General features: G+C 40.6%; 1 protein-coding gene across 2 annotated transcripts; it reads right to left on the bottom strand.

Annotated features, from left to right (window-relative positions):
* Positions 1-4,695: 4,695 nt before the first annotated feature.
* SPCS3 (signal peptidase complex subunit 3) lies at positions 4,696-12,181 on the bottom strand. 2 transcript variants are annotated; one of them, XM_055795962.1, is made up of 5 exons: positions 11,846-12,181; positions 9,398-9,471; positions 6,698-6,774; positions 5,288-5,403; positions 4,696-4,997 (listed from the first exon to the last, which is right to left on the bottom strand). In XM_055795962.1, exons 1-5 carry the CDS (start codon positions 11,986-11,988, stop codon positions 4,865-4,867), a joined length of 543 nt encoding a protein of 180 aa, XP_055651937.1. In that variant the 5' UTR covers positions 11,989-12,181; the 3' UTR covers positions 4,696-4,864. The 2 variants fall into 2 exon arrangements, with proteins under 2 accessions (XP_055651937.1, XP_027641451.1); XM_027785650.2 differs by lacking the exon at positions 11,846-12,181 and adding an exon at positions 11,192-11,553.
* Positions 12,182-12,203: the final 22 nt, after the last annotated feature.

Here is a 12,203-nt window from a genome sequence, read left to right as displayed (position 1 = left end):
AAAAAGAAAAGACTTCAACAGCCCCAATCTCATCGCTATTATTCCCCAATCACAGTTAAAGTAGTTCCATCTTAATCTTTAACTACCTTACACACAAAAAAGCTCTTTTGTCTGCCTGCCTTGTCAGCCACTCATAACTACACCTAATACAAGTCATTAAAGGCAAGTATTTCTTACACTTAAACCAAGCACTCATTTCTCAACTGATCTCCCATTCCCACATCCAACCCCCTTCTTTTTCTCATAATAGCTCCTATTACCACCCTCTGAAACCACTCCTGTGTACAAATCCAACCCCCTCACCTCAGCACAAGCACCCAGGACCACAGCAGTCACTTGGGGGAAAAAAAAAAAGAAAAATAATAAAGAGGCGCCGATAAAGCAAGGAGGCAGCCTGAATTAATAGCACTGTACCTGTTGTGACGCAGAAGCAAAACCCCACAGCAGCATCCAAAGCCTGGATTTTTCCTTTTTCCCCCTTTTTCCTGGCAGCCACCCGTGAAGCCGGGCAGCAGGAGCCTGCGGCAGGTCGGTCACACGCCGCCCTGGCAGTGGCGTGGAGATGGTCACCCGCAAAAGCACTTGCAGGATAGCTTAAGAATACCAGCACCTTTCTGGAAATAAATACAGATTTTTCTTGTAAAGCACTTGGAAATCATTGGATTCTAACTGCCAAATGCATGACAACTACTGCTAACAAAGTTAGGGGTGTAATATAAATATGTCTTCACATTAGAAAACACTATCCTAGAAAATTATCATAGTCCTGTAGCGCTGGAAACAGGTATATTCCCTCGAATCCATTTCTGCCAGTCTTAGGACTGTAAAGGAGCATCAGCTGTTGCCCCAGACTCTGGTCTGGAGGTGACCTTGGTTGGGTCAGCAGCACCCAGCCGGGGGAGGGAGAGGGGTCAGGAGGTCTGCTAGCACTTGTGACCCTGCCCGAGTTTTGAAATATTCTCTTAATGATATATTTGGGTCTGTTGTTTTTATTTTGAATCAATAGTTTGTAAGTTTGGATAATGTAACTGTATTGATGCAGAGGGCCCTTTTTCTTTTTTTGTTTTGTTTTCTCAATAGCTTATGCACAGAGATTTTAGAATTTCGTTATTAGACCATCTCAGTTTGGAAAAATAAATCATAAACGCAACTTTGTTGCAGCTTGGAGGAAGTGGGGAGGGGGGGAGAGGGAACGTGTTCTGAAACTTTTTAAGTGAAAAAGCAACTTCAACAACAGAATGCCTATTTTGTCTTTACCTGTGCCTCATCTCTTCAAGAACGTGCAGAGTCACAGAAATGGCCCCAGGGAACTGGTGGACAGCGCCAGAGAAAGAACCAGCAGTGGTCTGGCTTCTTCAACCAACGTTTTGGATTTCTTTTGTATAATAAAAGTATGCCTGACGTGACTACTGTCATATGAGCATTTACCTGTGTGCTTAGAATAGGACTCGTCATGCTAGAGTATATGCCTGTTCGCTTGTTTGTCTGCATAAACAATTTACAATATTTTAAAACCAGTTTTAAACTGTTTTTCATGGAGAAAATACCAATTTTAATCCAAAATAAAGGAGCCAAGTAAACCAGAACATTCTTTAAATACCAAAGACTTACAAATAGTTATTTTTGGTGTATTTTCTGACACAGATTTGGAGTAAGATTGCTCCTCCAATACCTGCATTTTTATCTAAGTAACTTTCATTTTACAGAACTGTTCCTGCAAAACCTCTCTAGAAATAATTTCCAGAAGAATAATATTTGCAACATTTGTAATCCAAAAACAATGCAGGCACTCTACATGAACCTGGCTGTTAAGCGGTATAATAGCTAGCTTTAATTTTGCTGTTCAGAATTTGAAAGAATGAACAACCAATAGCTAGAGGTAATTTCTTTTCTCAATTTCTGTTTCCAGTATCTACAGTGCCAATCCATAAAGAAGACCTGATGTGCAGGGGAGCAGAGCTGTAAATACAGATGTTTAAGTTACGTTCTTTTCCTGTGTAGGGCTTTCCATGTTGCACTGCAGGCTCTGAACACTAAACGGAAACCCAAGGCTCCTTCAAGAGTTTTTAGTTCTTAAGACAACAACTCCTGTCTCCAGGACCTCAATAAATCACTATCTGAAATGCATCAGAAGTGTTTTTCATTCAAATTTCCTACAAAAAAGGTTTCAAACCCTTTCCCATTAAGTAAATCAGTTGCTAGGGAATACATCTTTTGTACACATCAGAAAACACCATTATTTAGCTAGTAACACATTAAGAGAACAATCAGCTGCCAGCAATAACGGTACTTCTTTTTTAAAAGAAGTATTACAAGACACAACAGGAATGTTTCCCTTTAAAAAAAAAAAAAAGTGCGTTCTTTTTATAAATGGTTTGAGAATTGTCACAAGATGCAGTAGTCACTTTACTTTTTGAAAGGCTTTAAAGAGCCCTACTGAGGAACTTGCTTCCTTGCTCCCTGAACCAAGAGAACCGTCCTGCTCGGTGGCTGAGAAGTGAAGAGGAACCTATTACAGTATCATTGCAGTGCTCATCTACCCCGGCCTTTCCCTCAGGATAGGTTCTTCTCCCCAAGAACCTGAACATAAACTGACCGACGGTTTCTTCTTCATCTCTTTAAAATGCTCATTTAAGGGTAATTTCACTGGGAGAGGCTGGAGAAGATTCAAGCATCACGTTTGGAGCTACAATTTTAGTGTCTTAATATTCTACCGTTTGCTGCGAGGAATATACCATTTTGGAGGAAAGAAGGTAGATTTCTCTCTGATGGTTTTTGACAGCAGATCCTCCTCTTTGTAGTTAAAGCACCTCTTTCATCGGCAGTCTTTATATTCATTGGGAGGGGACTGCCAAAGGAATGCAGGGAAGTGGTTGAATGCCAAGCCACAAGAAGTAAGTTTAAGTAAACATTTCAGGAATATGATTTATGAATAAACCAACGGCTTACTTGGCAATTAACAAAACAAAACTTTGCCCTATTATTTTAAAAAAAAATATTTTGTTTGTTTTCCTTCTGTGTGACAGTATTAAGTTCTCTATAACAGTGAAGTTTTTAGAGCAATATATATACATACACATTGGATATCAAAGCACAGGAAAAAAATATATTTGTGTGCTGATTATGCTAATCTGTGGAAAACAGCACAAGTTCAGAGAACTGAAATTCATGTAAATGTGCTGGATACAAATGAAAAATTGTCCTAAAATATTCTTGTGAAAAATGCTCGTTTAGTTTTCACACTTAAAGAAAAATTGTTTATAAAAAGACAAAGCATTTTTTGGAAACTTTTTCAACACCTCTGCAATTAATACACCAACATGGGGAACATACTGAAAATAATTAAAGATTTTATTTTTTTTTGTTAGCAAGTTAGCTTCCTCAAAATCCATCAGCTTTTAGGTGAACTCACAACAAAGGGGGAAGACACTGCTCCAGCCTTTTGCATCTCTTTTGAAAGATTTGCCACACTGCAGCTCTCGTAATTTTTCCTATTATTTTTGCTGATTTGCAGTATTTAAAAACTCAAAAAGCAAACATAGTCTGAAAATGAAAGTCCCCAACACATTCAGAACAGCCCATGTCTCACAATAAATTAACTTCTGCCCACCATACTTCATTTGAATATATACAGGTACATTAAGAACTAAGTCAGGAAGGTGACAGTGGCAAGCGCACTCCTCCCGAATATTTGATGACCAAGAAACACCAGCTAACTGGCATAAACCACTGCTATGGCCAAGAGGCAACCCTGACACGCTGCCTCCTCCTTCCGTCCTCTCAGCTACGACAAGCATTTGAAGCTGCAGCTGAGTGAGGGACACAAAAAGCAGGATGCGCAGCCACAGAGGCTGCTTCTTCAGCAGAGGTGCTGACTGAAATTGGTACACACTTCTCCCTTTCCTTGACGCAAATCAGGAAGGCTTGCAGGTAGACCGTGTCCATTATCAAGCTGGTAAATCTGTCTGAATTTCTCTGTGTTCCCATGGGAAATCCTCTACGCGGATTGTTATTGAGAATGTGTCCCATTCCTCGCTGTGGAAGGGCCCCTCTAATAGTAGTTGTCCCAGCCCCCCCTGCAACAAGTTCATTCCTCCTGCTAAGCAGATCCCAATAAAAATCAAGTGGCTGCTTTGTAGACAGTCTTTCTTTACCTAAAGCTTTTATTTTTCTTAATGCCTTATGCTCAACACACTGACAAGATTTCTTTTTATTCTTACAGTTAGCTGGATTATTAGGAGTGATTAAAATGTTTTGTAATGCAGAATTGCACGTGGGCTACATCAGCGGCACTCAAGATCTACAGGCCGACTGACAGATAATGAACTATCAGTTTCAAAGTAGCTGCTGGCAGTCCTAGAAAGGACCAAGCTTACCTTACTGTGACACCCTAAACATGCTTTTAACAAAATGCTGTAAAATACGGTAGCCATTTCTTTCAGGCACTCACACAAACCAAGACCAGAAGGCACATCCCGGTTCCACACAGACTAGGTAAGTATCACAGGACCCCAAAAAAAAAACCACAGTAAGACTACTTCCTGGTTTAAAAACGTTTATTTAAAAGAAAAGGAAACTATACCCAGATGGCCAGGAGAAAAAAAAATTTCCTGTATTTTCCCCCCCAAAACCATTACTTTGCAATTTACTTTTCCCTTAAGTTTCTGCTTCGATGTTTATTTATTTTTATTTATAAAAAAAAACCACACACCTGAACTTTCATTTCCCTTTCCTCTGCTGTTAGACCTAAGGAAATTAAGTACCTTTCACTGAAGGGCTGCATGGGATGTGAGAAGAAACCGCAATAAAATTTATTCACAATATACAGTATAAAAATATCTTGCTCAGGATTCAGTATTATAATTTAATAACTTTTTGTTGTTTCATAGGTATCTGGGAAAGGTACAGACACATGTCCAGATCCTGTTACAAGAGGTAGAAGGCCAGCATTTGGTACAACATTCCAGGAGAGAGTCAAAGTGACATTCCTGTTTCCCCTGCAAAAGCAACAAAGACTATCAGCACAAATACTCAAATCCACCAATTTAGTTAGTAATTAATAATATGAAATAAATTAGATACAGAAATTAATAAATTAAATACACAAGAAACAGGGCATCTCATATCACAAGGTCATCTGCTAACAATCAAACTACAAAGATGCAATAGACTGACAGAGTATGATATATAGGTACCTCACCACAGCAATAAAAACACATATAAAATGCAAAGTATGCAAGTAAATCAAAGACAGCACAAATAATATAATAAAAAAGGATTTACTTACTTAAGACCATTTCCATCATCAAAGAATAAGTACTTTGCCTGCATGTCTTTTAAGAACAGCCTTGGGTTGTCTCCTCTCAACATGACCTTATCCCAGAGGACCACCTGGTTTAGAGCCTAAAAATACAATTGTAATTAAGTCAGCAAGATACCTTACAAGATCATATTCAGTCACTGGCATTTCATAGCATTACTCATCTGAAAACCCTGAAGTATGTGCTTACAATCCATAACCATTTTCACAAAATAATGGTTTACAGAGGGGAAATGGTTTACTACCAATACTAGTACACACCGAAGCCTGGCACAGAATAAATGGAAACAAACAAAAAAAAAAACCACAAAAAAAACCGAGTTCAATAAAACATGTGAAAGCCGTTTAAACGAGTCATCAGCTTTCTAAGACTTACAAGTATGATGGGGTTTCCTTTTGAATTGCAAAGGAAGTTACTTTTAAAGCAGTATTTAGACTTGGTTTCAAATAAAGGGCTTGAATTGAGCTATCATGACCCTGTCTAGATATCAAACATTTTTCCAGCTTTCATGGAAAAAAAATATCTCTACTTGAATTGCAAGCGTAATCCCAAGATTTGTATGAACAACTAAACAGACTGATCCCAAATTCTGAAATATTTGAAACTTTACACTGTTAAGTAGGTAGCTGCTAAAGGGTTTTGTTTAGTACCTTATAGAACAATACTAGAAAAAAATATTTCTCAGTATTTGTGAGAACTAGTGATTTACGGAAAGAAATACGTAAAAGATGAAACAAGACAATGAAGTCCTAGATGCTAATAAAGAACCCTAAAAACTATTTTAGCACAAACACAATACCCACATATCCATCGGCATGTATAAAATAATTAAGGTACTTTAAAGGCAAAAAAAAAAAAAAAAAAGAGGGAGAGAGAGAGAGAGAAAAGTAGGGAGATTTTTTTTTTAACTTGCTGCTCAAAACGAAGTCTTCACTATATCCTTGCAGTGTGACCACAATAGCTTAAATTAGAATTCAATGGTACCATGGCAGCTTGGTGTTTCATTAAAATAATTTTTCCATAGGCTGTTCCACACAGCTACTATCAAATCAATGAAGAAAGCCTTCAGCTCCCCAAAGTGACAGGACAAAACAAGTAAAAAACCTAAATTACAGTGCACTGTTGCAAGTGAACAACAAGGCATGTGTTACTTTTCTCCCACTCTGCTGGGCACCTATCAAGTTAGGTTTCATGAGGGTGGACCTCCCACCCTGCAGTTAAACTGTCAAGAAAATAACAATCATGAAGGCCAGCAGAAACAGTCCCAGCTAGCAGGAAATGCTGGTACCTTAACTTTTCCCAGCAGAACTTCAGAATGTCAAAAATAGCTGCAGTACAAAATGGGTAATCGCTTCAACTTTCTTTTTGATACTTACATTGTTTTTCGTTGAGTATTCTGCAGACAAATATAGAAACAATTGTTTAACATTCCAGTCAAATACACTCTCCAAATGTATGCAAGTTAAGAAAAATACCATACTGTAATTACATAACCTTGTTTTATTTTTACTAGATCTAAATAGACCATGAAAATTACAATGAGTTCTTACCTTTGAACATACCTCATCTTATTTATACATCAGAGCACTCCAGGAGTTCTAATGTATATTTTAATCATATTAGAACAACAGGGTTTTCGTTTGGTTTGGGGGTTTTCTGTTTTGTTTCTTTTTTGCTATTTATGAAATTTAACAGCCATTCCCTCCATGATTTAAGAGTTCTATATTTGACACTGCAAGCTAGTAACTATAATCCACTACTAGACAATCTATTATAAAACCTTAAACATAAAAGGCAAGACAGAATTCTTCAGTAAATACCTTCAAAGCAATTATTTATACTTTCAAAGAACCCTGGTATTCAACTGTGGATCAAGATAAAACAGCATTAAACAATATATAAATACAAAATTGTCGGAGAGTAGAGAGTTCAAAGAGCCTGTAACACCCACACTAGGGAAGTTAGTAGAGTTCATATTGGAAGGGACACCAGGAATTAGGATATTTACCTGATTACTACAAAGAAAGTCACCTTCTTATACTGGAACAGAACTCCGCTCAGATTTTGATCAACAGTAAAGAACTGATGACTGCCATTTGAGACTGTCAGTATAATAAAGCTGATATTCTCAATACTTGTCTATTTAGCAATAAAATGCACCATGTGTGACTGTTAAGCAAAAAGCTTTTTAACTCACAATAAAGATGAACTGTAACCTTTTATGTCCCAGTCCTTCTCTTTATTCTATTTTCCACTATCTCAAAGAATAAACTAAACATATTCCCCCGCCAGCCTCAAAAATCTGTTCTATTTTGTCCCACTCATCCTGAGACTGAACCATGGTTTTAAGCTGCTAATTCAAAGGGCAAGTAAGGAAAGAATTAAATAATTAACTGTTGCTGCTGCAAGAACAGCTGGAGCTATTTTACTTGAACACTTTTAACCATCTAACTCAAAACAACAAAAAAGATTCTGAGATCTCTTTTGTAGGATTTCTTAACACTTGCTAAAGTTACTCACAAATTAAGTAAGCTAAAAAGTGGTTTTGAAAACTGCCTCCTCCCCCTTTTTCCTTTTCCCAGTTTCTTTTTCTGTCATTTTATTTACTTCCTTCTAGGCCTAACAACTTGTGTCTGTTAGTTAAGAGAGCCCATGTACCAGTACCTCTTTACAAATTTTGTCCAAAAAAAGCCTCCCAGAAAATTTCATACTGCAAGGTTTGTTTATGCTGGGCATGAACAATTAAGTAAAAGTTTTTATAAAAATAAACATAAAACTACCACTCCTATTAGAAGTTACTAATACACTGAATCTTTATGTCCGCATACTGCAGACTAATCCTTGTATAAGAACATTTCTTTGAGAGGTCCTGTACTGTCCTGCTCTGCCTCCCCCTGTATACACTACATACAATTCAATTAACCTGCTTTAGAATTTTAGTTTCTGGTCATCATACATATAGGCATTTCAGAGGTAAAACTCAAGACTTGGGAGTTCACCTCTTCTGCTTCCAGCTAATAAAAATAAATCTCCCTTATTCCTGCGCAACACACGCCTGCAAAATCCGATTAACCTGTTTACCCAGTGTTCACATGCATTCAAGAGTAGTATTTTGCTTAGGTTGCTTACACAATGCAGCATTCTCCAAAACAGGGAAACAAACACAGAGGTAATCGGTCTCTTGCCTAACACAGTGACAAAAAACAGCAGACAGGGAAAAATTCCAGGTGTATCAGCCCAGTTGCATAGCAAGACTTAGTGTAATCAGCTGAGGTAAAGCATGCCGCCTTGTATTTGGTACTGACTTCTGCAGAAAAACAGATCTATATTTTGATGTCAAGACCCCTATGAATGATTCCCTGTCAAAAACCTACCCCAAACAAAATGTAACGAACCCACCCACACACAACCCTCTTTGACCCATAAATATCAGACTAACAATAGGAAAGGAAAGTTGCAGTAAAGAGGCCCCAAAATAACGCAATACATTTTGTAGCACCTCATATGCTTCCAATGAATGTCATCCTATGTTAAAGATTACATAGTTTAAAAATCTAAGCAAGTAAAGGATTACAATGTCTTTTTATTTTTAAATGGAGACAGGTACTGGTATGCAACTATATGGCCAGAACTTTGAAAGCCTCACAACTATTCTAGTTTGAAAGGTGTATTGGGAGTGTCTCTAGATTCAGTATGACAGTCAAAATAGTATGTCATATAAATCCTACAATTAATTAACATCTCAAACCATCAATACAAACTTCAGTTAACCACAATACTGTCCAGATGTTAAACCACACTTCCTATTACTAGATACAGTGCACTTCACTACAGTTTGATGTTAAAAACAGGCCTTAAAGAGAGAAAACAACTTGTCCTCTGTCATCTACTAGAGGCAGAAGGTTATTCCAAGTTCCATTTTACTGCCCTAGCTAAGTAAAATACTACTTTTCACTGCTTTAAATTTGTATTTTGAGACAAATTGCTAGTTTTCCTCAAGTCCTGAATATCTGAAGATTATAACAAAAGTAGATGTCAAGATGTTCTTATTTCATCATGTGCACAATTAAGGATATCTGCAGTAATGTCAAATGTGACGAATCCCAAATCACTTCTTTCTCTAGGTCCAGTGAAATCTTCTACATTTTTTCTAAGACAAAACAAAACACAAGATTATCCTCTCATCATTTCTCTTTCATGCATTACATAAATTATTATGTATTTACCTCATCCATTTTCTGTACTTTCTTTTAAATACTTCTGGCTAAAATATAATCAACATTACAAAACAAAACCTGCCTTCCAGAAATTATGGAGCCCCAGTTTTGAACAACAGGCCTTGCCACCACAGTAGTCGAAGTTACACAAATAGCCTACAGACTTTCTCCTGGTAACAAAAATTTGCCTCTTCCTAAACTGCACTGCATTTCATTTTAGTAAAACACGTGTTAGCCATCCCCAAATATATAAAGCTGACTGGAACACCAGAGCATAGCTGTCTGCTGGCAACCACTTGCAATATCATTTCTCAACTTTCCATAAAAAAATAAAAAGCCTCTAGTGGTCAGTCTTATACAAGACACTCCAATCATTCTGATAAAACAGAGTTTATGTCCATAGTTCGCTCAGCTTACAAGATTTCGTCCTGGAATGCATTTAGGTAGTGGTATAAAGAAAACGCTTAATTTCTTCTACATTATGGGATGTCACGTAATTTTTTTAAGACTATTACAAATCCATATTTGGAGGATTATGTGACATGGCACACTAAACCGTATTAGAAAAAGAAACTGGAAAATTACAGAGACAGCAGCTATTTTCACGCATATTCACAAAGCTTATCAATTTACCAAACCTACCCTCTACAAAGAGGAATACCATAAGCAGGTGGCAATCAGCTATGAACCTTAAATCCTCATGCTACAAAAATTTCTTGCTACATCTCATGTATGATCTTGTGTTACAAATGAATTTCTTAATTACATTTACTCCAGTTTCAAAAATAGTCCATTAAAACATCACGCCGTTAAAACTAAGCTTAGTAATCTCAAAGACAAAAAAGTTTACGAGCAGATCAAATACTGTTGGAGACAGTAACTAAGAAAAACACCACCAAAACTTCCCAATTTAAGCCTTGTTATGAATTTTCATTCCTCTGCAAAAAGCAACATCTTTTAGTAACCCATAGCAAGCACCTGACTTCGTTTCTGAACCACTGTCAATCTGGTGGAATAACAGATTGGGGTCTGCAGAACTTCTTACAACGTCCAAGAAAAGCAATTAAGGTATAACGCCTCTCGTTAATACCAGATCTCTGCTTCATGGAAGGGAGGCAGTATAAATTTCATCCACTCAAAAATATGCTTTTATGCCAGTTTTACGCTGTTTGCAATCCTCAAGTCTAGCGTAACCATGGGGTTTCCTTTCCTGAGGTATTAAACCAAACAGCGCTGGCCACTATTTATTTAGATTCACCTTCCCTTTCAAACCCTGCTGTTAGCCATCTATTTGAGCCTCTTGCAGCTCATGGAGCTTCAGAGCATCCTGAGATGTCAGCTCACCGACTCGGCCCAAACTAAAGTCATGAGCTGAGTTAAAGCAGCTCAGTAAAGCATCCTATGTGCCCGATTCCCCTGTGCAGCTCCAGTAAAGCCCCATGTGTATAGGGGCAGGTGCGAGGACCACCACTTCAATTGCTCGTGGAACTACAGCCCTTCGCATCATACATACTTAACTGGATGAAAGTTTTCTGTGATAAAATTTCCTTCATGGAGAGAAAAAAAACAACAAACCAACCAACCAAAAAAAAAAAACCAACAAAAACCAAAATTGAAAAAAGTTTGCCCTAGCGCAAGCCTGCATCAGCACACTGTGTCTCGTGGGCAGCACGCTTCTGAAGCGGCGTTACGTGTTCGACACCCGGGGCGTTCCACGGGAAGGTAAGCCATCCCGGGCAGTCTGCTGTCACAGAGCTCGCAAGAAAAGGCATGAAAATACATTACCAGTGGGGAAAAAAAAATCTAAGGGAACTACCGATTACAAAAAGAAGGTACTAGGGAGCCAAGTCGTGCGTTCGCTGAGGTCCCTGCACGCCCCAAACCCGCCAAAGCCGTTCGCTCGGCTCCCCCGCCGGCCACCACCCCGGTGCTGGCCAGCGAGGCGGCCCGCGCCCACCGGCGGCGCACCGAGCCGAGCGGCAGCGCAGCGCCCAGCGCGGGCGGCACCGCCCCTCCCGCCCGGCGGCGGAGCGCCGTCGTGGGGCTCCCTCATTGGGCCGGGCGGGCAGGAAGCAGCGAGCCCCGCGGGCCCGGCCCGTGCAGCCGCCCCGCAACGGCGGGCCTGCCCTCGCGTCCGCGGCGCCCCCCGCCGGCCCGTACCGTCCTCTCACGCACCGCGGGCGCTGCTCGCCACGCAGCGGCTCCGCGGCGGCAGCTGCCAGGCAAACCCTTCCCCTCCCCGGCCCGCAGCCGCCGCCCGGCCCGGCCCTCCCCCGCCGCTCCCTCCCCTCGCCCGCCCGCACTCACAGCGTGACGCGGGAAACGGCGATGCTGACGGGCACGCTGCGCCCCTTGAAGGCGGTGGTGATGAAGCAGCCGAAGGTGAGCGCCGCCATCACGCTCAAAGAGAAGGCGAAGAGCGAGTTGGCCCGGGACAGCACCGTGTTCATCTCCCCGCTCGGCCCGGCCGCCGCGCCGCGCAGGCTCCCAGGCTGCAGCCGTTGCTCGGCGGGAGGGGGGCGGCTCCGGCGGGCCCGGCGGCGCTGGGAGGCGGCACGGAGCGGGCGGCGGCGCCGGCGCGAGGGCCGCTGAGGAAGGGGCGCGCGCGCGGCCGGTGGGGAGGGGCGCGGCCTCGCCCAGAGCCCGCCCAACCAGGGCGGGGCCA

Source organism: Falco peregrinus, chromosome 2 (assembly GCF_023634155.1).
Source record: "Falco peregrinus isolate bFalPer1 chromosome 2, bFalPer1.pri, whole genome shotgun sequence".
NCBI classification, from domain to species: Eukaryota; Metazoa; Chordata; class Aves; order Falconiformes; family Falconidae; genus Falco; species Falco peregrinus.
This window is presented reverse-complemented; position numbering and strand designations above follow the sequence as displayed.

Coding starts and splice junctions, on each gene's coding strand:
- SPCS3 (XM_055795962.1), bottom strand. CDS start 11,988: ATGAACACGGTGCTGTCCCGGGCCAACTCGCTCTTCGCCTTCTCTTTG. Junction 5,404..6,697: donor AATACTCAACGAAAAACAAT/GTAAGTATCAAA, acceptor TTGTATTTTTAG/GCTCTAAACCAGGTGGTCCT. Junction 4,998..5,287: donor GATGATGGAAATGGTCTTAA/GTAAGTAAATCC, acceptor TTGCTTTTGCAG/GGGAAACAGGAATGTCACTT.